The sequence below is a fragment of the Puntigrus tetrazona genome, chromosome 5 (genome assembly GCF_018831695.1).
Source record: "Puntigrus tetrazona isolate hp1 chromosome 5, ASM1883169v1, whole genome shotgun sequence".
Lineage (NCBI taxonomy): Eukaryota > Metazoa > Chordata > Actinopteri > Cypriniformes > Cyprinidae > Puntigrus > Puntigrus tetrazona.
In genome coordinates, this window is record NC_056703.1 from 29,807,374 (window position 1) to 29,835,365 (window position 27,992).

The 27,992-nt window shown below is 38.8% G+C and overlaps 1 protein-coding gene across 2 annotated transcripts; it reads left to right on the plus strand.

The window, feature by feature from the left end:
• On the plus strand, window positions 1-27,911 carry nup214 (nucleoporin 214). 2 transcript variants are annotated; one of them, XM_043239514.1, is made up of 36 exons: window positions 1-201; window positions 1,049-1,244; window positions 1,328-1,479; window positions 2,298-2,496; window positions 2,589-2,659; window positions 2,869-2,932; window positions 3,148-3,251; window positions 3,328-3,434; window positions 3,519-3,585; window positions 4,238-4,364; window positions 4,774-4,932; window positions 5,731-6,160; window positions 6,240-6,373; window positions 7,111-7,202; window positions 7,294-7,377; window positions 7,467-7,616; window positions 8,554-8,712; window positions 8,790-8,893; window positions 8,971-9,153; window positions 9,615-9,700; window positions 9,866-9,949; window positions 10,606-10,878; window positions 10,950-11,111; window positions 12,098-12,200; window positions 15,581-15,647; window positions 15,822-15,900; window positions 16,043-16,121; window positions 16,382-16,434; window positions 17,035-18,597; window positions 21,610-21,680; window positions 22,439-22,598; window positions 23,399-23,551; window positions 24,099-24,270; window positions 26,243-26,418; window positions 27,602-27,635; window positions 27,708-27,911. In XM_043239514.1, the coding sequence occupies exons 1-36, from the start codon at window positions 160-162 to the stop codon at window positions 27,742-27,744; spliced, it is 5,976 nt and encodes a 1,991-aa protein (XP_043095449.1). In that variant the 5' UTR covers window positions 1-159; the 3' UTR covers window positions 27,745-27,911. The 2 variants fall into 2 exon arrangements, with proteins under 2 accessions (XP_043095449.1, XP_043095450.1); XM_043239515.1 differs by having other exon boundaries at window positions 7,297-7,377.
• The last annotated feature ends 81 nt before the right edge of the window (window positions 27,912-27,992 follow it).

Consider the following 27,992-nt stretch of genomic DNA (forward strand, 5'->3'; position numbering starts at 1 on the left):
CACGCGTCATTTCCTGCTAAAAGTTCAACGCGGGTTCTTGCTAACGCGCAGAGAGTTTGAGATGACCAGAATAAATTCATTAGTTCGCCGTTAATAATTTTATTAGACACACATTGTTTGTTATTGTACTTGACGGCGCTCAACGGAAGCATTGCAAAGATGGGAGACGATCCGGACTCTATTCCAGAGAGAGAGATGAAGGTGAGATACCGGCTAGTATGACATTATTATTAATATTATTAGTAGTAGTATTAATATTATTATTATTATTATATTTTAAGCTAACAACGTCCTGTGACATGTATGTTTATGGCGTTGTGAGTTCATGCGAGTGGCCCCTCTGTTTAGTTTGTTATTCTTTTGAATTGGTGTAACATTAGTTTCATTTTAGTAAAATAGCTTTAACGTTAGTTCTGGTTCGCATTAAATGATTAAATATGGAGGTTTATCAGAACTGTCTGTATATAGCACGTGAGCAAAATAAGTGTCGTATGTGTTTGTTCGTTAGTTTATACGATTCTCAGCTTGTCAACATAATGGAGTCGATTGTAGTTTCCATCGGATTCTCTGCGTCGTTTATTCAAATTCAAATTCAAATTTTATTCACTTCGTTTTGAGGTGTTTAAGATTTTAGTCAGGTAAACACGGGATTCGTTTCGATTCAGTGTCGCTCTTGCTGTAAAACGAAAGCTTTTTTATCCGTACAGTTGTATTCCACAAATTAACTTAAACTCACTAAATTAAATGTTACACACACATATATATATATATATATATATATATATATATATATATATATATATATATATATATATATATATATATATCTTCCTTTTGTATTTTTGGTATTTTCTAAATAAGATATGTTTATTCTTTTGCAGGTAAGACATTTACGTCATATTAACATATTGTGCTCCATTCAATTTGTTTCTTTCGTTTTCTTTATTTAAAAAGGCCTTAAATTTGCCTTCGTACACTTGCAGAAATCCTGTTGTTTCACAGCAGTAATAGGCACTGACATATAGTTGTGCACTTCTGTGCTACTCAGGACTTTCAGTTCCGTCAGATGAAGAAGATTCGTGTGTTCGAGTCGTCTGCGGATCTTCCTAAGGAGCGCTCCAGTCTCCTCGCCATCTCCAACAAATACGGTCTGACGTTCGCTGGCAAAGACGAGACGCTGAAAGTGTTCTGGACGAGAGAGGTGATTGCAGCCGGACGTCTGGAGGGAAACCCCAATGACACGGGTATAAACGTTCACATAAAAGTACTGCTCATCTCCACTATGCCTGAGCTTAGACTGACGTGTGTCTCGTGTGTGTCTCATCAGTGGAGTGCCCCTGCGCTGTCACGGTGACGGTCGGTATGGCGATGCATCACATGGCTCTGAGCAGCGATGAGCTCACGCTGTCTGTGTGTGGGACGGGGGACACTGCCGAGCTCACGCTGGACTTCTATGACGTCCGCACTTTCCTCAACAAGGTCATTCGACTCCTTAAAACTACTACAATTCTGTTTTTATTAGTTTCCTATTTAAGCAGGAAGCATATATTTATGTAAAAAAGGAAACAACATGCTTATTCTTATTTGAACTTATTAAAATGTATGAAAGAATTAGTGATCATGCATACTAAATGTGATTCGTTTAAATTATTAAACTTTTTTTTTTTTTTTTTTTTTTGCTGAAAAATTGGTAGGACCATAGTTGTCCTACCATAGTTGAACATAGTTGTTTGATGTATAGTGGCAAAGATTGGTAAAGGATCAAAAAAGGCCTTTATGCTTTTAATATTTTACACTTGTTACAATGAATGCCATTTTAATGGGTGACTTCAGTAAATGAGATTTTAGTGGATTGTGCTGTAGCAAGCCAATTGAAATGCTTGATGAGACGTTTTCCTGAAAGGACTTTCGATAGTCTTTCAATCTGAAACATTTATACAGCAAAAAAAGAAAAAGGTCAGTCATCTACATTAATTTTAAATTTATGTACACTTATTAGTTAAACCACACCATAACATATGACTGCCTTTTATTTTTTTTCCCACACGATGGCATTAGTTAGCTTTCTGTAAACTGGATTTCAAAAACCTTTAGCATTTTTGGTAAATTATTTTGAAATGACGTTTTCTTATATTAATTTATATAGAAATTCTGCTTAATGTAGAGATGATTTTTGTTTAGTGCAGTGAAATGCACAATATTTTAAGAAAAAATATTATTGAAAAAACGTGTAGTGCATTCGTGGATCAAGAATGTGAAGAATACCAAAGTTTTAATGTGTGTGTTTGCTCCAGCAGGGCAGACAGGAGAAGCGTCCCTTTACCTCTTTTAAACCCGCAGCTGCCGCAGACACGCTGGTCCAGGATCTGAAATGGAGTCCGGTGGACGCGTCCCGTCTGGCCGTGTGTCTGTCTGACGGCAGTATGATGGTGCTGGATGTTCAGGACTCTGTCAGCGTGGTCGCTCAGCTTCCTGCCTCTGAAGGAATCACCTGTGGTCAGTGTGTTGTTTCCATTCTTCAGACTTCACAGATGTCTCCACCACTTTAAAATAAAGCGTGTTGATTTAATACCTCTTTCTCATTGTAGTTTGCTGGAGTCCCAAAGGGAAGCAGGTGTCTGCTGGGAAAGAGGACGCCACAGTGGTTCAGTTCACTCCTGTACGTCTGTGCATGCTGCAGTTTTGTTATCTGTTGCCACTTTGAATACACAAGCTCTTTAAAGCAGGATGGATTGATGTTGTTTCTTTCATTCCACTGATATTTGTTACATTTGTGGTGTGAACTTGCTACTCCCATAGAGTTAGTCACAATTAAAACTTGATAGTTTAGTCCAGTGCGTAATGTCATGCCGTGTGTTCATATCTCAGACCTTACAGGCCAAGAAAGTGATCCCCTGTCCCAACTTCTACAGTCAGGATCACCCTGTCAAAGGTACAACTGCTCAGATTGTTCTTATCGTGACTGTTTTCATGTATATATGTGATGCCAGCACTAATTAACCTCACTGTTGCTTTCATGTCATGCTGTATGATTTGTATTTATGGCAGTTCATGACCTATTTAATAATGCATTCCACTCTTATAATATGGAAGGATTTAAGCACCAGAGTGCTGATGTGTGTGTGTGTGTGTGTGTGTTATCCGCAGTGCTGGATGTGTTGTGGTTAAGCACATATAACTTCGCGGTTGCGTATGCAGCGGCTGATGGCTCTCTGGAGACTCCACCGGAGCTGGTGGTCGTGTCTTTGCCCGTGAGTTACTCTGACTAAAGATGCATTGTAAAACCTTTAGTACACGACTACTGACATTGTTTCAACTGTGTGTCAGAAAAAAGACGAAAAGAGAGACGAGCGTTATCTGAATTTCAACGACCTTGTGTATGGCACTTGCACCGAGAGGCAGCATCACTACTACCTGTGCCATATCGAGGACTGGTGAGATGCGTCTGCGTGAGCCTTGTTAGTCCAGTGAGGACGTCAGTTGTCATGCATTAACTGAATCTGATTTCTCTTATGTAGGGATTTGGTTTTGGCTTCATCAGCTGCTGCCATTGAAGTCAGCATCATTGCAAAACAAGAGGACAAGGTAAACGCGTCAAAAACATGAACAATAATTAAATGAATCATTAAAAAAAAAAGGATAATTGTAATAGTGTTTTCAAACCTGTATGAGGAATATGATACAGGAATATGATATGATATTGAAGAATGTTGTGTTTCGGTAGTCATCGAAAAAAGGGATTTTAATGGGGACCAGAGACTATCTGATTTCCAGCATTCTTCAGAATATTATCTTCTGTGTTCAGCATCTGAAAGAAACAGGTTTGAAACAACAAATGTGAGAACAAATTGGCAATTTTCATTTTTGGCTGAACTAACATATTTATAGTATATATATATATATATATATATATATATATATATATATATAAATGATATATATATATAATATATATAAAACTGGAACTTAATGTAACAGTTTATACAATTAAAAGCTGTTTATAGCTTTTATAGCTGAACTATACTAGTATCTCCTTAATAGTAAAGTAAATCTTAGTGTCAGCACTGATAACCTTGTGCTGTTGCGCTACAGGCATCATGAGTCTCTCTCTCTCACTTCACTTCCTGTCAGTTTTGACATCCTATCATAATAAAGTTGAAAATGGCAGAAAAATTATATTTCTTAATTAATAAATATAAGTGATAGTCACAGAGGTCTAATGTGATATTGTGTGCAGGTGAACTGGGAGCTGTGGCTGCTGGAAGACGCCAGTCGAGCAGAGCTTCCTGTTACAGAGAACAGCGACGACACACTTCCTGTCGGCATGGCCATTGATTACACCAGCCAAGAGGATATACACCTGTGTAAGAGCTATAAAGAGCTTCTGATGTCTTTTTAAATTGTGATACATGCCATTTTTCCGGGACGCGTCCTCGATTTCAGTATCACATTATTTCCAATACTAAGAGCGCTTTGAAAACATAAAGAACCAATGTCATAACCAATCATTTTGCACACGCAAACAAAGCCAAAGCATAGATTTTTTTAGCAAAACGGTAAACAACAAAGAAAAATTTTAATGCTAATGGAAATATTTACTTTTATGGTTGTTTGCTCTTGTTTAAGACAGGTCCTGGGTCACATTTATAAAAAATAAAGTTGCACTAATATATAATTATTAACTTTTTTTTTTGGTTCACTCATTAACTCTGATTTGTAAACATTGTGTTGTCATGGATGATGTAAACTTTTTTTTTTTTTTTGCATCCTCAGCTGATGAGAAGAGGTTGCCTCCAGCACCAACGCTGATGCTGCTCTCTACGGATGGAGTCCTGTGTCCTTTCTCTCTACTGAACCTAAACCCCGGGGTCAAACAGCTGACGGTGGATGCTGTCCCGCTGCCTGAGGACGGAGAGAGAGCGCCTGCCACCAGTAAGACGGCTGTCATTTTTTTAGACCCCATAGCATGTTTTGTTCTATAAAGAAATTGTACATACCTTTGCAACACCGCATTAGAAAATGGTGCTCACATCTTGCACATGAAACAATTGGATTATGTTGAATTAAGAGAACAGTTATGTCAAAATGTCTAATTCCAGCATCTGGTATTATTTCTGTTCGCAATTCCTTAATTTATGAAAAATAAAATTGGGGCAAAGCATTACATTCTAATAAAACTGGAATAATTGCCCTGGCCTACTTTTAAAAAGCAAGCTGCTTTATATTATAGAACATGAAAAACAGTGTCAGAATTAATTCCAATTAGAATTATGCTTTCATTTCTACTGTAAAAGCAGCTCTAACTTTTTACTTGTTTAATAATTTTTTTTTTTTTACTTGTCTGAGCAACAAAAAAAAATGAACCAGAGACTTCAACATCATCTGTTTTCTACCATTGCATAATTGCCGCAGATGAAGTAGTTTGAAGGTTTTAACCAGTCAGAGTGACTTCTCTTGAAAGTTTTACTCAACATTTTTTTTGGCCTAGTTTTGTTCAAAGTAACGTCATACTAGATTGTTTAATTCCGCTTGAAGTGTTTTCAGGCCTTTACTGTGCCAGGCAAACACATGCGCTTTGAAGTCAGTTTGATTTATTTAATTCACTAGCACTTTAGATCTATTATTGATTAGTGCAGACAAATCATGATGTAGAAATGATTTAAGATGCAGCGTTTGCTGTCTTAGCACCAGTCCAGTGACTTTGTTGTGTTCTAACACGCTTCGTTTCAGAGTCGGCATCCTTATCTGTTGCTCCCGCCTCTGCAGCGTCCTCCATCTTCTCATCTTTCCCAACATCTTCTGGCACAGCCCCACCTCCAGCCACCTTATCCTTCACAGTCCCGCCTCCAGCAGCCCCTGCTGCTACTGCCTCCTTGGCTCCGCCCACTGGTTTCTCCTTCTCTCTTCCTGCTCTGGCTTCAACCACCTCCTCGGGCTTCTCACTGGGCTCTGCCACAGGAGGTTTCTCCTTCAGCGCCCCAAAACCCTCCTCCGATGCTTCTGGTTTCTCCTTTGCTTCCTCATTGGCGCCAAAGGAGGTCAGCAGTGCTCCAGTGGCCACTCCTCCTCAGCGTCCACCCACCATGTCCCCTATCATCAGCGTCCCCAAAACGACAGCAGAGCCTGCAACGCCTGCTGTCAGGATGAACCTCACTGACAGGTAAGAGTGTGATCTCTGATACTACGTTAGATGGATAATCTTGAAGGATCATCTGAGAGTTTGCCATGTTTTGCTTCAGGTTTCTGGGTGTGGACTCTCTGGGGTCAGTCACATCTGCTGCCCAGCCGTTTTCTTTGACCTCCACACCCAAACCGGCAGCAGTAGAGGTCAGCGTTCCAACAACAGCAGTAATCAAACCAGCTGCCCCTGCAGGTACAAGCTTACCTCATCTCACCTTTTGTCCTACATCAAAAAAAAACAACGAATTGGCATTTATAAAGCCAAACACTGATATGAATACGTATGCATATGCCAGCCAAAGGGAAAAACCTTTTTGCACTCATATAGTTAGAATAGTTCACGCCATATAGAATAGTTCACCCTCAAGTAAACCTGTTTTAATTTTTAGGTGAACTATTTCTTTTAAGCCTCAAACATTTGTTAAAGTACAAAGATTTTAAAATGTCAAACCGACATGGTGTTAATACAATTATTTTGCTGCTTAATATTTTTTGTAAACCATTGTACACCACCATTAAACATTAATACTTTTTAATTGATCAGAAATGAATGTTGGGGCATTGATAATGCTACAAATGATTTCTATTTCAAATAAATGCTTTATTTTTTAACTTTCTATTCATCTGTTAAGTTTAGGTATTTGGTGGGAGTATGGATGTAGAGTAAAGCATTAATGTGTTCTTAATTAGTACTGGTAAATGGCTATTATTCTAGTAATATGCACGCTAATAAGCAATAGTAGTCACCATAAAATAAAGTGTTACAGATATTTCTTCTGAACCTTAAAAGGATATTTGTAAACATTCTGTAGGTTATGCACTTGTTCACGTTACTCATGTTTAGAAGATTAACTTTTCGTATGTTGATGTTTAGGCCCGTACTGTCATCAGAGATGCATTATTAAGGTGTGAAATGTTTTTGTGTTTTAGTGTTGTCTCGCACCGCACAGAGCAGTGTTCCTTCAGCTCTGCCGAAACCAGCAGCCATTGCTCCTCCTGCATCCAGTGCTCCATCTGCACAGGTACATCACTGAACACATGACCAACGTCAGACTCATTTGTCTTGCACACTTGCACAGACTGATCTGGAGTGTGTTTGCCTGTGTTTTTCAGCAGGTCATCTCTGTGAAAGCATTGGAGAAACACCTGCAGCAGAAGAAAGACTCGGACCCAGTCATGACTGGAATACTGGAGGAGGTAGAGTCTGATAATCGCATGTTCACACAGTCATTTCTGAGGACCTTTTAATACAGATGCTGACTGGGAAGGCCACTGTGTTCTCTTAGATCGGACACTTTGAGAAGGAGCTGGACGATCTGAAGACTCGCTGCAGAAATGCTGATTTCAGGGTGGGCAGCACAGATGACATGAGAGGCCTGAGGAAAGACTCGGAGAACTTGCACGCCTTCACACTGGAGATTAAAGACACCACAGAGGTGTGATATGCAGATTTTAACCACACTGACTGCAGAAAGCAATATGTGCTACCTAGGGCTGATTTTTTTCTTTAAGGAATTTCAAAAAGAAAATGTAATTTAATGTCATTATAATCTATCATGTGTAATTGCCTCATGAAGTAAACAAAATTAGATGAGCACAAATCAAACAATGAGAAAGCTTATAAAAGTTATAAAACACCTGAATTACAAACAGCACAGATTTAGAGCAGGTAAAGCAGTTTTTCCCATTGACTTCATAGATTGTCGTGGCCCACCATAGTCTAATCTGTTCCGCCACCATTTTATAAGGTGTAAGAACGATTTGCTTTCAGCAGACCCCAACTAAAAGCAAAATCTTTATTTCTTAGTCTGTTCAACAAATTGAATAAAAGTGAGGTGTTTTGCCAGTTTTAGCTGGTTTAGGCATGTTATGTCAGCTAAACCACAAGTAATAACCACAAGTGGCAATAAGTTTTAATGAGGGTGTTATCTTTATGAATGAGCCGGTGTGTAATTCATTTAACTAAGTAAAAAAAAAAAAAACATTATTTAAGAGAAAACAGCTCTGTGAGAGTTCTGCTGTGGTTTTGTTTAAAGCTATTTTCATTAGGGGATTTGAGCAAAAGCAGTATTATTTCTAAAATCTCTCACAATATGAACTAAATGTTTATTAAACTCACACTTGCAATTGTGCTGCTATTCAGTAAAAACACTCTGGCTTGTTCTGGGCAACATCACATAGTTAAAGCCTGCTCTCAAAACAAGTTTTGTTTTGTTTTGTGGATTAATGTACTCTCATATTAGCTCCAAGTTTCACCGAGTTGTTTTATTTGCAGAATTTCATACCAGTTTTGGTTGATCATGAACCATAAATGTTATCACAGTTTTGAGTTGTATAAATGCATGACTGACTGTCTCGAATCGTTGAACCCAGTCTCTTCACGGAGACATCAGCGTGCTGAAGACCAGTCTGCTGGAGGGCTTTGCTGGAGCAGAGGAGGCACGAGCACAGAGCGAACTCAACCGAGACAAAGACTACCTCCAGCTGCTCTACAAGAAACCACTGGACCCTCGGCGAGAGGAACAGCTCAAGGTCTCGTCACCACTTATGATAACTAGATCATTTTTTTTTAAAAATGATAATGTGTGCTGAAAGTGTTTTTGCCACAGGAAATCCGCCGCTTGTACCAGTATGTGAAGTTTGCCATGGAAGATGTGAATGATGTTTTGGACGTAGAGTGGGAGAAGCACTTAGAGAAGAAGAAAAAGCAGAGGTGAGCAGCTGTGATACCGTTTTATAAGCTCGCGTCTGTTTGTCTGTCCGTCTGAGCTTCAGCGCTTGCTCCTGTAGGCACATGATCATCCCGGAGAGAGAGGCTCTGTTTGCAGCACTAGCCAATAACCTGGACATCATCAACCAGCAGAAGCAGCGTCTGGACCGGCTAGAGAGTGACCTGCACAAGCTGAGGCTATACAGAGGGACGTCAGTATGGAGCTTCACCAGCCAGACACCCTCTACACCCTCAGGACAGAGGTGAGAGTGCGTTTTTAAGCTGGCCTCCCTCAGCAGTCTAACAGCACATGGCATATTAAATCGAAGTAAGTGTTCATGGAAGCAGAGCGTGAGATGGAGACAGAAGGCAGTGGAGGCAAGTGTTTAATGACAGAAATGTTAAAGTCTGCATGAAATCAAAACTGACTAAATTTGTTAGCTCACATTGCTGTTTTTGTGGTAAAAATGTATCCAGGAAAAAATATTGTTTGCCGCCTTAAACTTTAATTCAGATCTAAAAAAATGCTCCTCCTCTCTAAAACGACAGGCCTTATGACATTCATGTAACAAGAATGGTATGTGTAAGTACAAATGTGTAACAGGAAATTGGTCACACAGGTATTAGGGACAATTAATATAAAGTGAGAGCGTTGTGTCTCAAATGCACTGAATATCAGGAAACTGGAAGCATCCATATTCCCATGTTCTGTGTTTTTTGACAGTCTGGACAGTGAGCTGGAGAGCTTGAAGGACGCTCTTCTGAAGGCCAGCCTGGAAACGACACCTAAAGCTCCTGCCAAATCACCATGTAAGATCTGCTTGTGTTCACCACAGTTCAGTCATCATCTCATGTTCAGCAGTGCAGTCTGAATTGCTCATGCAATTAGACTCAAGATGATTCTTCTCACATGTGAGCTGCAGTTAGATGTTGTTCTTTTAGTTTGACTTTCCTAATGTTACTGTGTGTATGCAGCTAAAATGACCCCAGCCAAACAGTCTCAGCTGAGGAACTTCCTGTCAAAGCGACAGACCCCACCAGTCCGCTCCACAGCTCCAGGTACATCAACTGTTTGTGCTTGTGACATGACTGTGCATCTAGGGGTGTTACATTGATGGAAAAAAATTGCTTTCTTAATTTTTGTGGGGGTTTTTTGTTATGTTTTATGGAAATAGGTGTAAGGCGGTATTTTGCTGGGTATTTTTGGTGCTTGTTCTTGCCTGCTTTAGCCATGTCGTGGACAAGCTTTTCATATTCTGTGCATGACTTGTGTACTTTTTCATTAAAGGGTGACATTCACTATCGTACATTGATTTCAGTTACAGGAAATTATTTTTTTTTCTTGTTTTTTTTAAAGGCATTTTTCTAGCTTTATTAGACGTGTGCATCATTGGTAAATTAGACAAATAAGATCTGATACAATGTTACCAGTCAGATTAAATTGCCCTGCAGAAGTAACCTCTATAAGTCACATTTGCAGTCATACTGATACTTGCTCATGCTTTCTCATCTGACATAAGACAAACATTAGGCATATACTATACCATACTATATCCCAAATACAAATTTTTTTGGTCATTCTATCTGCATTGTGCTAGTCTGCATCAGTGTGTAAGCATTTTTTTGTTGTTCTGCAAAACAACCCGTGTGAGATTGTACATGATAAATTCTGGACATTCCTGTGTTTGTCTGGCACACTTCTCTCCATTTCTCAGCCAACCTGTCGCGGTCAGCCTTCCTGTCTCCTCAGTTCTATGAGGATCTGGATGAAGTGAGCTCCAGCTCGTCTCTGTCTCAACCTCTGGAGCCTGAGGACTCTTTGGCATTGGCAGAGGAAGAGGAAGAGCCGGCGCCCATTCCAGTGCTGACACCCTCTGTCCCGAGACACCCCGCGGTGGTCCGTACACCCTCCATTCAGCCAGGTTTCAGTATGCAGTCCAGTCCGTTCAGCAGAGTCCAAACCGGCCCCGTTCCTGTCATCAGCCCTGGTGAGTCACACCTCAACTTGTGACTCTGGTCTTGTTAATGGTCTTTACAACAACTCTTGCATGTCTTGCAGCACCAAAGATAAACATGGACAGTGCTGATAGCACGGCGTTAGCTACAAAAACGGTCAAGCATGGAGCTCCTCCCACAGAAAAGATCACGCCTACTACAATCCCCGCCCCCCAGGCTGCAGGAAGAGCTGCCCTCAGCAGACACATGACTAGCCAGAAACCAGGTACAAACATACCGTCCTGCACAGATCTGGGTTATTATCCACATTTCAGCCATTCCGTGATTTTGTTTTTCGTTTGTTATTTTTTGTTCTATGGAGCTGATCTTTACTATTATATAGTCTCTAAAATTGTGCATTTGGATCAGATGTCTCGTTAGTTTTCAGTCTCATCTGAACACTAGGGGGCAACACTGTATGTCAGACCTATGGCATTATTTGGAATGTTAGACAGATTTTATTATTATTATTATTATTATTGTTATGTGTATTCAAATGGAAAACCATTATTTTAAACTCTAAAAATTTGTCAGTTTTTACAGATGTCCAAATAAATGCAGCATTGGTGAGCAGAAGAGACTCATTTCCAAAACTAAATTTTTTTAATAAACATGCACATGAGCTTGTTTTAGTTTTTTTTAGTTTTCATACAAGATCATGATTTTGAGTTGAATAGATGAATATGCGGTCCTACCGTATGAGTGAAAGTTTGCATGGTTCTGTCTCTATTTACCATTTATTTTCAGAATTGAACTATCAGGTTTTTCATACATCATTTAGTGCAGGGTTGTGACGTGAAGTGTAAGCATTCCGTGTACCTCTAAGTAAACCAGCTCATAAAAGCCCTATTTAATAAGTGACAGACATGAGAATTAGACAAAATGTGTCCCATTTATCACTTTTCTTTGCGGTGTAGTTCCATTGTTCACTTCCAATGGAAAATGGGTAATGTTTTATTGTAGTGTCAATCACCCGAAAGCATTATATAATGTAATTAAGTAATTATTGACTTTTTTTTTTTTTTTTTTTTTTCCCCCGGTGCACATGTTGAACGCTGTGAAACACGGGGATGTGCAGATGTCACAGTAATCCGAAATGTGACATCTGACGTGTACTAAATTAATTTAATGTTAAAATATCCCTTCTGTCGCTGTGGGCTATACGTGTTCATCTGTGTGTTTATTGCAATCTGTTTCTGTCATTTTCTTCAGGAGCATCTCTGACAGAGTCCACACTCAAAACAGTTCCTCAAGTGGTGAACGTACAGGAACTGAAGGATAAAGGTCCGCCGATACCTGTGTCCACTGTCATCAGGTGAGATAACCACGGCATGGGGGTTTATTGGACATTTTTATGATTATCACCCTGAATACAGCATTGCTGGTTGCATTAGTACAGATGCACGCAGAAAGCTTCAAACTAGGTTGTTTTGCGTTTTTAACAACAGTAATTCATTTGCTGTGACAGAGAGCTCACGGCACAAATAACACGCACTCGTTATGCACAACAGAAGCATGTGCTCAGAACAAATCTGATGTTCATTCGCTGTGCTGCCTGTGTGTATGTGTGTGAAATCCTCTGTGTCTAAAATGAGGTCGTCGTCAGGGTCAGATTGAGTCTGTGTTTATTATGGGCTCTGCGTGTGTACGGCGTCCTGTTTTAACCTTACACATGAGCTCATCTGCCCTAAGGGGTGTGTTTAGACCACATTGTGAGCGTGCTCAGACCCTCTTATCTGATGATGAACAACAGCAGCTGGACGCGTGACACATGTGCTGACCTATGAGATGGGCATAGAGCTCTCTGTTAAATGTAGAAATGCATGTTAAAGGATTAAAGCTTGAAGAGCTTTGAATATTCATAAACCAGCATTTGACATTTGCTAGTCTGGACGGTCACATGACAACACATCTGTCCATCACATGACATTAGTGTTTGGTTTTTCTATCAGGTGACTATTTTACAGTAGGTTGACTGTTTAAAAACTTTCATCACTAGATATTAATCGTTTGCTGCATGGTAATGTTTATGTGGGTAGTACTGGATCATTGTTACATGTACTTAATTATACATGTACTTGGTAATGGCAGTTAACAACAATTATACTTTAACGAGGACAACTTAAAATTAAGTGTAAATTGTTGTCAGTGTTATAGTTATAGTTATAATTATAAATTGTTCAAATAGTTATTATAGTTTTATTGTCATTTTGATAGTTTTATTATAGTACACGTACATAAAGAGCTATTTATTTAAGCATATACAAGTATATATAATTTAATGAATGAATATAAATGATTCAGATAAATTCTGATATGGTGTTAAATCATAAATAAATAAAATAAATAGTTAGCATTAATTGTAGTTCATGTTGTTGCTGATGTGTGTTTTGTCCACACCTCACACATACACAGCAGGATGTAAGCGTTTGTGGTCAGCGCTGTGAGCGACATGATTTGACATAATTTCCTGCACGGCCTGACTCGCACTGTCCGAGCTCAGCGGAGGTGTATCTGATCTCCAAGCATTGTGTTACATGCGAGCAGCGAGACTTCTCATCTGTGTGTGAAAGCACAAGACCATGTGTCCCATGCAACTTTAACCCAGACACATGTATTATTAACGCTCGAGCTACTCTGCCTCAGGCAGCGGCTGCACACAGGTATACACACACACACACACACACACACAAACAAAAGGCTATGACTGTTTTCAGAGCTGCAGACCACTATAGTAGTCCCACTGTTTTTGGCAGTAGATCACTGATCAAATGCATCTGACAGAATCCCATTGTAACACACTCTAAACGTGACCTTTCATCCAGTGTAAACTGAGAAGTAATATGAAACACAATCTCTTCCTTGATTCATATTTGACCATACTGCTAGAAGATACACATTTTTACACTGGGTTTAATTCAGACCTCTTTTTTTTTTTTTTTTTTTTTATAGTGAGGTTTTTTGACGTGTATCAAGGACGTGAATAGCATGTATTGACTCAGTAGTTCATTTATAACAATTTTATTTGAATTTCTGTTCCCGTCAAGATTGATAACTTATATTAACATTCACACCAGCAGACAATAAAGTTCTGATTATTTAAACCATGCTCTGCAGTTTCATCATGTAATGCTTTAAATGCTCAAGCTTTTAAAGTTGTTAAATGTTGTCATAATTTGAATGATTTTTAAAACTTTATAGTTAATCATTGTATTTATTGTCCTTGAAGACTATAGGCTTTTATGCCTTCACTATTAGCGTAATTCCATCCAAAAATCTATTTTGTTCCAATTTGAAAAAATTAGGTTGCAATTTTATTATTGTTGTTGTTTTTTATTTATTTATTTAACTAAGCTACCAAATATCAACAATCAAGAAAAATTAATTACAATCAAATGTTTAAGTCGTAACGTAAATTTGCATTCTTACCAATGGCAACCTCAGCAAAAACTTAATATTTTTGGTCGCAACCGTTTAGATGCAGTTTCTAGCCCTGCATAGATTGGTAGTGTCCCGTGTGTATGTACTGTGCAGTATGCACCAAACTGCTGTTTCAGCCTGTGTGTCTCTCTTCCTGTCTCAATTGATCTCTCATACTGATGCAGAAAGACAGATAGAAAACTTCCTTACAGGCACACTTGTGTGCATTATGTTTGTTCGTGGTTCAGAGGTCAGGTGACCATTGTAATGAGGTCATCGTGCTTGGGCAGTTTATCAGAGCACATCTCTCCTCTTCCTCCGCTCCAGTTACTGCTCTTCATCATCATCGTGGTCACATGAGCGTCAGCTGTTCGGTCTGCTCACTCTGTCTGTCTGACCAGTGCTGCGGTGGCTGATATTTGTCCTGAACAGCCCGCAGGACACTTTCCACGTGAACTTCCTGTGCTGTATGAGCATCACGTTTACAGACTTAGACGGGAAGGAAAAACAAACGTGAACGCAGAGCATCAGACCTCTTTTCTTCAAATACTCAGGATGTTTCTCAGATGAATCCCAGCATCCCTGAACACAAAGGCATTCATCTGTAAATATGAGCTTTCACACACATACTGATGCACAAAGCAAGCATGCAAAATGCACATTAGGATACCAACGAGTAGGTCTGTGAGATTTGGGTGAAAACAAAAATCTAATTTGCCCCAAAACTGTGCTTATATTAGGAAGGCTAATAAAATTATGAATATTATTGCAAAACAAAACAATTACAATATGAAATTACTTGTGATAATACTGTCATTATTATATAAAAACTACAATCTAGTACATGCAGGCAACTATAAATTATTAGAAGGTTTTAATGTAAAATATAACGTTTTGAATGTACAACATTAAGCTCTATTACTTTACATGAAAGGATAACGATGTATAACAGTGTAACAGAAGAGGTGTTATTCTGACCTCATCACATTGTATAATTTAGTGGAAATTGACAAGAGAGATCAATGTGAACAATCATGTATTTTTCTAAATGTACATGCTTTTAGGCCCTTCCATCTCAATGGAGTTGTTTTGTGCAGTTTTTGATCACAAATAAATAAAGCACACGCAAATAATGGTTTTCTTTTTTTTTACAAAATTGCCTGGAAAACTTTTTCCTAAAAACTCACATGCCCTGTCCCCGTGCTGTTTGATTGCTAGAAGTTGTCCCCTGAATTGTCTGAATGACTCACAGTCATGTTTTATGTGTGTCTGCAGTGCGTCTGTTCCAGCACCGGCAGCTCAGGTGGTTCAGCAGGTTCTGGCGACAGTGGAGGCCAATAAAGTGAGTCCCATAGGAGCTACTCAAAGACCAGTCGCAGTACTACACTTACTGATTGAAATGCCAAACTGCTTTTTAACAAAATTCAGTGTTTGTAACCAATTTATTCCCTCTTACAAATCACACTCCTAACATCTACAGAGTTATATTTGGTGTAACCATTATTTTTACTTGCAGAATTCCTTTCAAGGTGCATTAAAGGTCTCCGCTCCACTGGCAGGTCCGGCACAGACCACATCAGGTAGTTTTGTATTTGGTGAGTGTGACTCGAAGTTCCCACAATTGTACAAATATTATTGTATGAAGTAGAACTACTACTTTTTTTATACTCTAGTACCTGTGGAGTAATGCTTGTTTTGAGTGTCGTAATGAGCTTGTTTCTGTGTGGGCTGTTACAGGAGGAGCTGCTAAAACAGACGCAGGAGCATCTTCATCCATCAATGAAAAGAACTCAAAAGGCTTTTCATTTACTCCTTCGTAAGTTACTCAACATCATTACAATAAACCACCTCAAATTACAATGATCATCTCAGGTGTTCGTAGTTATTCATTATGAGTGGTTATCTTGATCTAGTCTATATTATTCATAAGATTGTTCACTCTGATTCTACTCCATTGTTAGTGGCTTTTCAGCAACATTTTTGATGTACTGGAATATTCTGCATGTCTTTTATATTGTTTGCATATGAATATGAACACTAGTATATGGTTTAAATGCAGAATCTGCTGTTTCATAGGTCATCAGGGTTCAGTTTCGCCCCTCCATCACAGGACACCAACAATGCTCAAGGTATCATCTCCATATGTATCTCATGTAATTTCGCAAGGCAAATTTTTTTTTATTTCTTACTATATTTTAGATTAACACTGCTTTTTGTTAGAAAATGTCAAGGTTTTCAGTGCCATTCCAGTGGCCTGAAGTGCCTGAAAGAATCTGCAGAAATGTCCACATTTCTTCCAAATGGGCTTAAAAGTGTGTGTGTGTGTGTGTGTGTGTGTGTGTATATATATATATATATATATATATATATGTATATGTGTGTGTGTGTGTGTTTTTTTTTTTTTTTTTTTTTTTTTTTTTTTACAATATAAAAGGGCCAGGGTTTAGCAAAATTGTTGTGGCCAAGGAAGGCCTTGAAGTCAAAAAGGTTAAGAACCACTGATTTAGACCATTGTAATCTTTCTGCACCTTTTGTGTGTACTTAATTTTTGCTAATTTTGCTAATTTTATGATACCCAAATCCAGTTAGCACAATTCCCCCAAATATCCCTCAAATTCATTGCAGAACATGTGAGATACTCTGCAGGTTCTGGATCTTACAATGGCTTACTGTTTGGCTTATTGGTATTGGGCTCTTAAATTTCTTTTCTTTTTTTCTTCTGCAAATAGCAAAGAGTTCTAGTCTACCAGGCAAGTTCTCTTTTGCAAGCAGCACAGGAGCAAAGATGACGTTTGGTGCTGTGGGGTCTGAGGAGCCATTTTCCTTCACTCCAAAACTGCCATCTCCCGCACAGAGCGTGAGCTCTTCTACACCACCTCCTGAGCAATCTAAACTCCCTCAAGTTCCCAAAGTCCAGGGCAATGCTGGAGAAACTCTCGGCTCCTTTTCTGGCTTAAGAGTGGGCCAAAGTGAGGAAGGGAAAGAAGTCCCCAAAACAGCCTTGGGTTTCAGTTTTGGACAACCTAGCGATGGATCTACAGGATTTGCTTTCAGTTCTGCACAAATCAAGCCTTCAGAAACTGGAAGTTCTTCGGAATCAACAAGCACTGTAGTAGAGGCTCCAAAGACAACCACGGCACAAGCATTTGGCTCATCTTCATTCACCTTTAAACCACAGGAGGGAAATGCTCCCTCAGTAAAAGCAGGTTTCACCATTCCTTCAACATCCTCCTTTCCACCACCTGCCGCTTCTTTCGGCAGTCTGTTGAGAGCACCTCTCTCAGAGACGCAAACTCCTCCAACAATATCTCTTCAGCCAGAAACAACAATTTCAGCTGAGCCGGCTCCCTCCACTGATACAGAATCTAAAGAACCACCAGTGGAACACAGTCCTAAACCACCAACCTTAAGTGCTCCGTCAGCCCTACCAGTCACTGAAGCCGCTGTTCCCACTAGTACTGAACCTACCACAGCACCTTCCAACAAGCCCCCAACTCCTCCAACTCTTGAGGTCTCATCCACACCACCTCCATCAGTTACCCCACCATCTGAGACACCGGCACCTGTCTCCGAGCCTCCTGCACCTGTCTCTGAGCCTCCAGTGTCTGATCCTGTTCCAGAGACCACCAGCACTTCCGCAGCCACTCCTGTGCCCCAAGAGACGCCAGCAGCCACCCCATCCACAGTTCCAACATCTGAGAAACCAGGCTCAATCTTTGCCCCACCTTTGAGTGGCACAGAGAGTCTGACTGTAGAAGGCATAAATCTCACCAGTGTCGCCACTACCTCTGCCCCATCTGCAGCCATCACCACCAGTGCAGCTCCAACCCCAGCCTTTGGACAACCCACTTCAACCGCTCCGACCACCGGGTTCGGTTCTAACGTCTTTGGTGCCAATTCTACCACCTCTGGCTTTGGAAAGCCTGCTTTCGGACAGAGTCCCAGTGCAGGTTTTGGCCAGCCAGCGGCCTCTGGTTCTGCTAGCAGCTTCAGTTTTGGTCAGCCGGCGTTTAGTGCAAGTTCCGGGTTTGGGCATCAAGCGCCAGCCACCACCACATCAGCCTCAAACAGCGGTGGAGGAGGACTGTTTGGATCCTCTAGCACAAACAGTGCCAGTTCCTTCTCTTTCGGAGCCAGCTCCACCAACTCTGCAGCCAGTACTGGTGCTGGGCTCTTTGGCCAGAGCAGTGCACCTGTTTTTGGACAGTCCAGCTCAGGCTTTGGGCAGGGATCCATGTTTGGCAGCAACACCACCACAGCATCTTCCTCTGGATTCGGCTTTGCTCAACCAGGTGGGTTTTTTTTTTTTATTGCAGTTTGGACAAATTCCAACAGAGAAGAGTAAGATGCTGGTATTATAAAAGTAAAGTATATACAAGTAAACTATGACAGTAATAATGTCAGGTGTTAATGTGCTTTATTCAATGTTAAAAGTGTCTAATGTGAGTTTGAATTTCATTTAGCATGAATTTCATCTTTGCTTTAATTTATTTTCAATATCCCCCCATTTGACTATTATATTTGATTCTGTTGTGACTTGGATAATGGGGGAGATTACCATTTACCAACTTAAAAGTAGTTTTCTCCATTAAAAGGTTAGTCCACCCCAAATTGAAAATTTTGTCATCAATCACATATCCCCATTTCATTCCAAACCCGTAAAGGCTTTGTTGGTCTTCGGAACACAATTGTGGATGCTTAGATTAAATATAACCTTATCTAAAACTTATATTTTCAGTCCACAGTACAAAATAGATTTTTTTTTATCACGTGTGCACAATGAAACGGCTCTTTATTGCATGTGCAGGTTGTGTGCAAGCGACATTCTGTACTACAGGTTAAAAAGACTATTTATATCCTTTACAGTACTAATAAAGGCTAGAAATGCTTTAGGTACATGACATGAGCCTTCAGCAGATCAGTACTCTTAACCCCAGAGGGATTGTCCCACATTTATACAGAGCATCTTGATGTTACACCACCCGCTCACTGTGAAGCCCACAGCACATCCACTAGGCTGTGTATTTAATTAATTCAGTTGAAGCCTTTTACAATTTAATTATCAAAATTGTGAATATAAAATTATTGTGCAGCCATGTTTGTGAAGTTGCTGAAACAAAATGAGCTTCTTTCACCCTGTGTGCTGAATAGCTCTTACTGTTATGATTTGCTGTGCTGTGAAATCAGCACTTCCACAACAAATGCATTTATCTATTTTTAGACACTTTTATTTATAGCCACTTACTTTTCATTCAAGGTAAGATCCATTGTACCAGTTAACCCCTTTCCGTGAGAATTGAACTCATGACCTTGATCGTGCCATGCTTTACTGTTTGGCGCTACAGGAATGCATCAGTTGTTGACCTGACGATGCCTTGATACTGTATGTAAACTATGCAAGGAATCACAGGCAATGAAATAAGAACCACAACTTATGAATTGCCAAAAAAAAGCGAATGAAATTAGCTCCTCTCTTAACCGTTTGAAATGCAGCACTGTTTTCATGAGCAACTCATGATTCAGTCTTTTTAGTATCTCAGAACTGTTTACAGTATACTCTTCTCCATATGAACTCATATCTGAGTCAGTTATAATGTGCATTTGACGACTTAACATGTCAACATCTTCCCTAATTTGTAATGATAACCAATAATATTGTCAACAGAAGAAAAGCTTTCTTTTCAGTTTTCAACGAAAATCTAAACCTGATGCTTTACTGCTTAAAAGTGAATACATTCATAAGTCATCCATAAATATTAGTGTTGATTTATAAAATGGTGATGATAATTATGTTAAAAAATGTAATGGTATTATTCGTAGTAATATTTTTTATTATTGGTTATATATATATATATATATATATATATATATATATATATATATATATATATATATATATATATATATATATATATATATATATATAATAATAAGAAAAAAATTTATTTATTGTTCATTTATTTATCTTAATGGATAATTACTATTATTGTTATGTAGTCATATTAAATGGATTGTATAAACTCTAACACCACCCCATGTGAATGGCCTGAACTGAAAATGCAAAGTACAAAATTATTAGAAAACTTTTGGACACTACTGTATATACGATGAGCATTTTCCCACCAAATACACATTTTTAATCTGATAAGTAAAAGCATTGAGAGGTTGCCGAGTTTGCTTTACTGACCTTTCTCTCCATGCTCAGAGCGGTGTGTTTATGATGGTGGAAAAGCAGATAAATGGTAATTGTAGAAGACAGACACTAGATGTTATTAAACGTGTTGACATCTAGTGTGTGTGTTTACGGGAGTAGTTGAGTTTTGTTCATGTGTGTCAGGGCCGTGGTTGTGATTGTCCAGCACTGGAATGTACAGCAGTGTCAGGCGTGTCCTTAGGCAAGGATTTCTCCCATTCCTATGAATTCTCAGAGATCCTGAGACATCCACATTATAAGCAGCTGAGTCTCTGACCTTTGACCCTTGAGCTTACGTGACGCTGTAAGATGCCTGGTTCACACCTGTTTATGCTCTGCTTATTTAGAGCCACGCTAAATTATAGAATGTGCTGATTGTAATGCTGCAAATATATCTGTCTGGTTGACCTTAGCCTGCATATTATGTTCCGATTTTCTGGATAATCAATGACATTTGAGACAAACTAAACTTCACTGAATTAGTCAAACAGAGCAGCACAAAGAGAGCATTGAAAGTCAACGTTTCAAGCTCAAAATGCAAGTTAATCAAATGCACATCTTCCTTGTTGCTTGCACAAAACTTGATACAAAAAATACAAAGAAACATTTGAACAAAGAAAACGCCCTACTTTTTTTCAATTCTGATTTTTTGTATAGTAAAAAATTTGTAAGATTTGCATAGATTTATAGATAATTGTACATTATTAATATTGAGAATGATCCTGGGGTATAAACATGCATTGTCCTGATGTTTTTCATAACAGCGTCTCATCTCGACTTTCACTGATTATTTTTTAATTTATGATTCTACTGCATGTTCAAAGTCAATGCTTCAGTCAGACAAAAGTCCAAGGCATTCCTGCCACTCGATCCACAAACACTCATCGTCCTTATTGCATGCACTATTACAAAAAAATTTAATTATTAGTCCAGTTTACTCTACATTTGTAGAATTTCTTTGAAAGGTGCATGCTTGTGAATATTAACATGCATTTATTACTTTTGAGTCTGGTTTCATCTAGTGCTAAAGAATAAGCACACAGTTTCATATTTGATTTTCTCAAACTTTTTTTTTTTTTTTTTTTTTTTTTTTTTTTTTTTTTTTGCTCAGTGTTTGGCAGCAACCCTTCCGCCTCATCAGTGTTTGGACAGCAGGCCAGTGGAGCCAGCGTGTTTGGCCAGGTACAGTCCTTTATAAAACATCTTCATCTACTAAAGAACGTTATTCGTGTGTGTGTGTGTGTGTGTGTGTACAGTTACATCAGATACAGTTTCATCAGCAAGCCGTGGAGGCTGGAACTGCAATGTGTTTTGAGTCAACAGAATTACATATTGTTTCTATATAGAGTTTTCACTCTCGAACCTGTTCAAATACAGCAGACTGGTTTTGCTGTAGTCTAAAAATCCCTTTACTGAAGCATTGAAGTATTGTATTTAATAGTTTATTAACATTTGTGAAGCAGTTTAAAGGAATAGTTCACTCAAAAATTTAAATTACCTCATATTTTACTTTGACTTTCTTCTTTCAGACAAGTTGAGTTTTTTTTTATTTACGTATGACGTAAGTGCATTCGTTCTTTAGACTTTTTTTTTATTATTATTTTTTTTTTTTTTTTACTATATATTATTCTTATTTTTGACTATTTTCTGAGTTTGTTACAAATGTGGCTTACGTCATGTCGAGTCAGAGGTCTGCCAAGAAGCCCGGACTCAACTATCCTGGAAGGATTTTTTTTTTTTTTTTAACTCTGATTGTGTTCATCTGAAACTTGTATACACCTAGGATGGCTTGGGGATGAGTAAATTATAGGGCAATTTTCATTTTTGGGTTACTATTCCTTTGAACACCCAGTAATGTAGTTGAGTATACTTATTGCGGGTTTTTTTGTGGTTGAAAAACGTGAATCTCAAGTATGGACGTGATGTTATTTTGTGATTAGGCTCAGTCTGGTGGAAGTATGTTCGGCTCGAACACTGGAAACCCTTCATCAGGATCAGGGTTTTTCAGTGGTCTTGGAGGAAAACCCAGTGAAGACGCTGCCAACAAAAACCCGTTTGGAACACCGGCTGCAGGTGGATTCGGTCAACCTATTAATACAGGTGCGCACACGGGTATTTACCAGGGCTTTTGTATTAACCTCAAAACATTAAAAAAAGTACAACAAATGTTGACTGAATATACATAAGCTTAAATTTATCAAGAGTCTTTTTAGTTTAACTTTATGTACTAAAATAGCTAAAACTAAACATTCTTAAAGGGATAATGCTATCATTATTTTGTGTATTTGGTGTAACAGAAATATTCAGAATTTAATATTCAAAAAACACATTTTTCAGATGTTATACAGTATTGTAACTCATTTATGCCCCGCCTCTCTCAAACCAGTCATTTTCTATAAAGCCCCTCCTTCTGACAAACACAGCCTGCTCTAATTGGTCAGCTGACCCATTGTGAGCCGAACGGCACAAGCGCATTGTTGGAAATGTAACTCCCCTTTCTATAATCGTGAGTTCAGCTTTCAAAGTAAATATAAAGACAGTTAATAATGTCCTTAGTTTTACCAGCAGTTCAAGCTCATATTTGAGATGCGTTGTACAGATTCAAACATCTAGATTCTGCTGTTGTAAGTAATCTTAATGATTCCTAACTGCATCTGCTTTCAGAAAGCCAAATAAAGTGCTTTTGCTTCGACACAAAAGCACACACTACTGCGTTACTGAAACCATGTCTTCTTTCATTGCGTCAACATTTGGGCTGCATTACACAAATTAATTATGAAGACAAACATCATAGGAAAATATAGTAGAAAAAAAAAATACTAATAATTTTTCGCACAGTGAAATTGTTATCCGTCTTATGCATTAGCGCTGAGGTTCTTGTGTGGTTTGTTTCCCTCTAGGTCCATCTAACCTGTTTGGGAACAGCAGTGCAAAGGGCTTTAGTTTCGGCAGTAGTTCGTTTGGTGAACAGAAACCCAGCGGCTCATTCAGCTCCGGCGCAGGGTCTGTAGCCGCACAGGGCTTCGGATCGTTCTCTACACCCACCAAACCAGGTCAAACACACGCCACACAATGTGATGGACACTGTAATGTAAAATGGATATTTTATTACTATGTTTTTATTATTTAGAATATTTCATTTTTATAATTATTATTATTTTTATTTGATTTAGTTTAATTCTATTGTTGTTTTGCTTGTCATTTTGATTTATATTGTTGTTCATTTATTATTTTAATTATTTTTAATTTTAATAAATTAATTTGTTTTTTTTTCTTTATTGCTATTATTTTATTATGTATTTTTTATTGTGTTTTTTTTTTTATTTGTTCTATTTTTATATAAAAAAAATTGATAATGATTAGTTAGTCAAAATTGTCTTTTACATGCAGCTTGAATCTTTTCTCAAACCAAACAAGCACTTACTTTAATGTCGGCGATCCAGAAAATGTAATTCAATGACATGACTCACTAAATTATTCAGCTGTCTGTAATTTCAGAGTGCTCAGTGAGCGACTCTTTACTGAACAATGGCGGTGCGTTTCCTGTTTTCCTGTCTGAATTGATGCTGATGCGTGTGCTTCTGCTCTGATGTTCTTCAGCTGGTTTCGGGAGCGCACCAGTCTTTGGCAGTCCCCCGACTTTCGGCGGGTCTCCGGCGTTCGGCGGGTCAGCGGGTTTTGGCTCCGCCCCTTCCTTCAGCAGTCCGCTGGGCTCCTCTTCGGGGAAGGTGTTCGGTGAAGGAACCACAGCCTCCAACGTCGGTGGATTCGGGTGAGTCTCCGCTGCCTCGTCCGGTGCAATACAGTGACTGCACTGTGAATCTGTCAAATCAACACACATTCATCATGTTTTCAAGAGTAAAATGCTGCATAAATCAGTGCCAATAATATGAGCAAGCCTTTAGAATATAGAAAGGGAATAAAACTATTAGTTTGGGAGCATGTCTGTTCTGCTGAAGTGAGGAAACGAACTCACCACCTTTAAAGAGGTAATCTACAGATTTCAATATTTTGTGTATTTTGGCCGTTTCCTTTCCACTAGTCTGAAAGAAGACTGTTAGGAAAGCAAAAAAGACCAGATATGCCCAGCGCATGCTATGAAAGCGTGACTTAAATAGGATCAGAGCTGTGTTTTATTGTTCATGTTAGACAGCAGAATAGATGAGTGTGCATGTAGTTTGTGTCTCGAGTTGATCAGATGAAGTTGTCGAGCGGTTTGTTGTGACATCTGTGTGCAGACGCTCAGAATGAGGAAATGAAATGCTGGATTATTGTCATTTTCATCTCCAGCAGCAGCTCACATGAGCGTGTTTGTCAGAAATGATGCAGGATGTAGGTTATGCGGAGATTACGTGTGTGTGTGTGTGTGTGTCTGCGTGTGTTGGAGATTACAGGCTGTGAGAGAGATCAGGAGTCTCCAGTCACAGATCAGCAAAGGCTGCTGTATGTTCAGCTTCTCAACACCATTATGAACGTGTGATTGCATGGAGATAAAGTGAAAGTTATACACGATTATATTTCTAAAGTGGATATATGCGCTTGGCGCAGCTTATATACGCTCCAAATGACCGTTTTCACAATATTGACTCTCAATTCACTAAAGACAATGACAACTGGAATTTTTTTCTAAAATGTTTTGACAAGACCATCCGTAGATTTTCTGAACAAGCAGGTCTAATAGAAGAGAAATATATTTCACGTTTGTATATGCATTATGCTCGTTTTTGTCCATCCATTGAAAGTCTGCAAAACCAAAACTTTTCAGCCCCAAAGAGTTCACAAAACATCTGATTTTGAAATGATTTTGAACAGTTTTAACATCACCTAACACACGCTGACAGATAATTACTTGGCACATGAAGACAAAAACCTATCTGGCCTGTTTCTCCAGTGAAAGTTAAAAGCGCAGAAAGTATGTTTTGAAGTGTTGCTGTGAATCCAGTGAAATGACGGATGGATATTGATCATAATTTGTGAGGACAATCATGAGCAGAATGAAACGAACAAAACCTTCCTATTATTTGAATAGGAAGAGCTTGTCAGTGACTGGAATAACGCAGCAAAAGGACAGAAATAAAACCAAGAACCGGGATAAAGATCATGAGCAACAGAACAGATGTAAGCATGTGAAACAATTGAGAAGATCATGATACAAGTCACTTGGTTTCTTACTAAAACAGAGAAAATGGCAGCTTAAAGGGATAGTTCACTCAAAAATAAAAATTCTGTCATTAATTGCTTGCTTGCCCTCATATTGTTTGAAACCCAGAAGACCTTTGTTCACCTTCAGACCACAAATTGAGATGTTTGATGAAATCCTCTGACATCACATCCTCTGAAGCTCTCTGACTCTGCATAGAACGCAATGCAACCGACATGATCAAAACCCAGAAAGGTCATAGGGACATCATTAAAATAGTCCATAACAAGAATTATTTTTTGTGCAAAAATAGGATTCAATCTCTTCAGCGTCTGCAATTAATAAAATAATTTTGGATTTTGTGAACTAACCCTTTAATTCTGAAACAACTACAGTTATAGGGTCTAGTAAACGAGTAAATCTGATCGGTGTTATGAAGGATGAGGTCAGAGGTGTGTGGTATTTTAGTGATGTTCTGTGATCTAATCCTGTGTGTCGCGCCGCACCTGTGCCACTCCGCATAACTCGCCCAAATAAACCCGCTGCCATCTGTGTCACATGTTCACGCTCTGACACGACGCATGCTTGTGACTGTGTGTTTCAGGTTCGCGTCTCCGCAGAGTGCACCGTCCTTCGGCTCTCTAGCGGGTTCAAACGCAGCGCCGTCCTTCGGCAGTCTGGCACAGCAGCAGCAGCAGCAGCAACAGCAACAGCAGCAGCAGCCCCCGCCGGGTTTCGGCACTCAGAGCGGTGCTTTCTCCGGCTTCGGCTCGTCTGGAGGTGAGTCACAGGAGGACCAGCGTAAGAGCCCATAACATGCTGCGTTCTTCTGGTTCAGTGTAATCAGTGATCAAAACAGATTTCACACTCATTCAAACTACACTAGATTTCTTTTGTCATCTACAAAACTATACAAGTCATAACTTATATGTGTGGTAATATTCTAAATCATGTTAAGCCAAAGGTTTTACAGGCTTCAGATTCAAGAGTCATATTCAGATTGAGTTTGGCTAGTGCTGTCAAATGATTAATCGCGATTTAATCACATTTAAAATAAAAGTTTTTTCCTTCAGTTATGTACGGTGTATATAAATATACGCTCATACAGTATATTTTGAAAAATATGTACATGTATTTAAATGTACTTTTTATATATATATTATATATAATTTTTTTATTTATTTATTTTTTCTTAAATATATACGTGCATGTGTGTATATTCATATATAGGCCGACATAAATATACACAGTACACAGACTTTTATTTTGGATGCAATAAATTTTGACCACTAATTTCAAGCAAACCAAAAGTCAGACAAATAATCAAAACACACAAAGCAACCTTTTTTTCATTCAATATTCAGAAATTGAATTGTTTTCTTTTTAATCTTAGTTTTCAAAATTTAGTTTGGCAATTTAATTTAGTCTTTTATCATTATTATTATTATTATTAGGTTATTCTTCTAATATTTTTAAAGGAAACTTTTATTTAGTTATGTACTTATTTTCAGTTGTTGTAGTTTGTGCTTTTTTTTTTGTTGTAATACTTCAACCTAGACTTTATTTCAAGAAACACCACCTACACAATTTAAATTCAGATTTTAATACAAAGGCACAAAATAAAGTCATTTTAGTACATTAACAAGATCTTTTTTGTTCATGTAATATTTATAATATAAGCAGCTTCGTTTCATTCAGTGCAAAGCATTAAGAGATTTAATTCTATTTTCAGTTTGAGTTTCCAGTATTGGAGTCGTGACTGTTTGTCATGGGCTCTTATCTTCTCTGCCCTCACATTCTCTACATCTCCTGTGATCTATCCTCTGCAGACAGACTCGAGTGCTGCTCACAGAGTGTCGCACGTTACCTAGTTACAGCGATAAACCCACTCCCGACCTCTCCACTGCTTCGCTTTCACCCGTCATTATTGAAGTCTGACTCTCTCGTTGTGTCTTGTTCGTAGGTTTTGGAGGTTTTGGGAACCCCAGCACCAACCAGTAAGTGTTGTGTCATTCACACACATCCGTCAGAGTTCTGCTCACACATTCACATCTGCTGATGTGTTCCAGGCCGTCGCCTCAGACGTTCAGCAGTTGGAGGAGTTGATCGGAGGATGCTGACTTCAGCTGATCTGATCTGCTGTTGTTTTATAGTGTGCGCGCAAGATTGAATGAGTTCTTAATATGTGCTGATGTCCTCCTCTTTTATGATCAGCTCAGTTTCTTCTGTTTTAACTTCACGTTGAAAAATAAACACATGCCCTGTTGACCATACATCTCATTTTTGTTCTTTATTTTCATCAAGTTAATGACATGTTTATGTCGTGCAATGAAACGGGTTGGATACCTGCACTC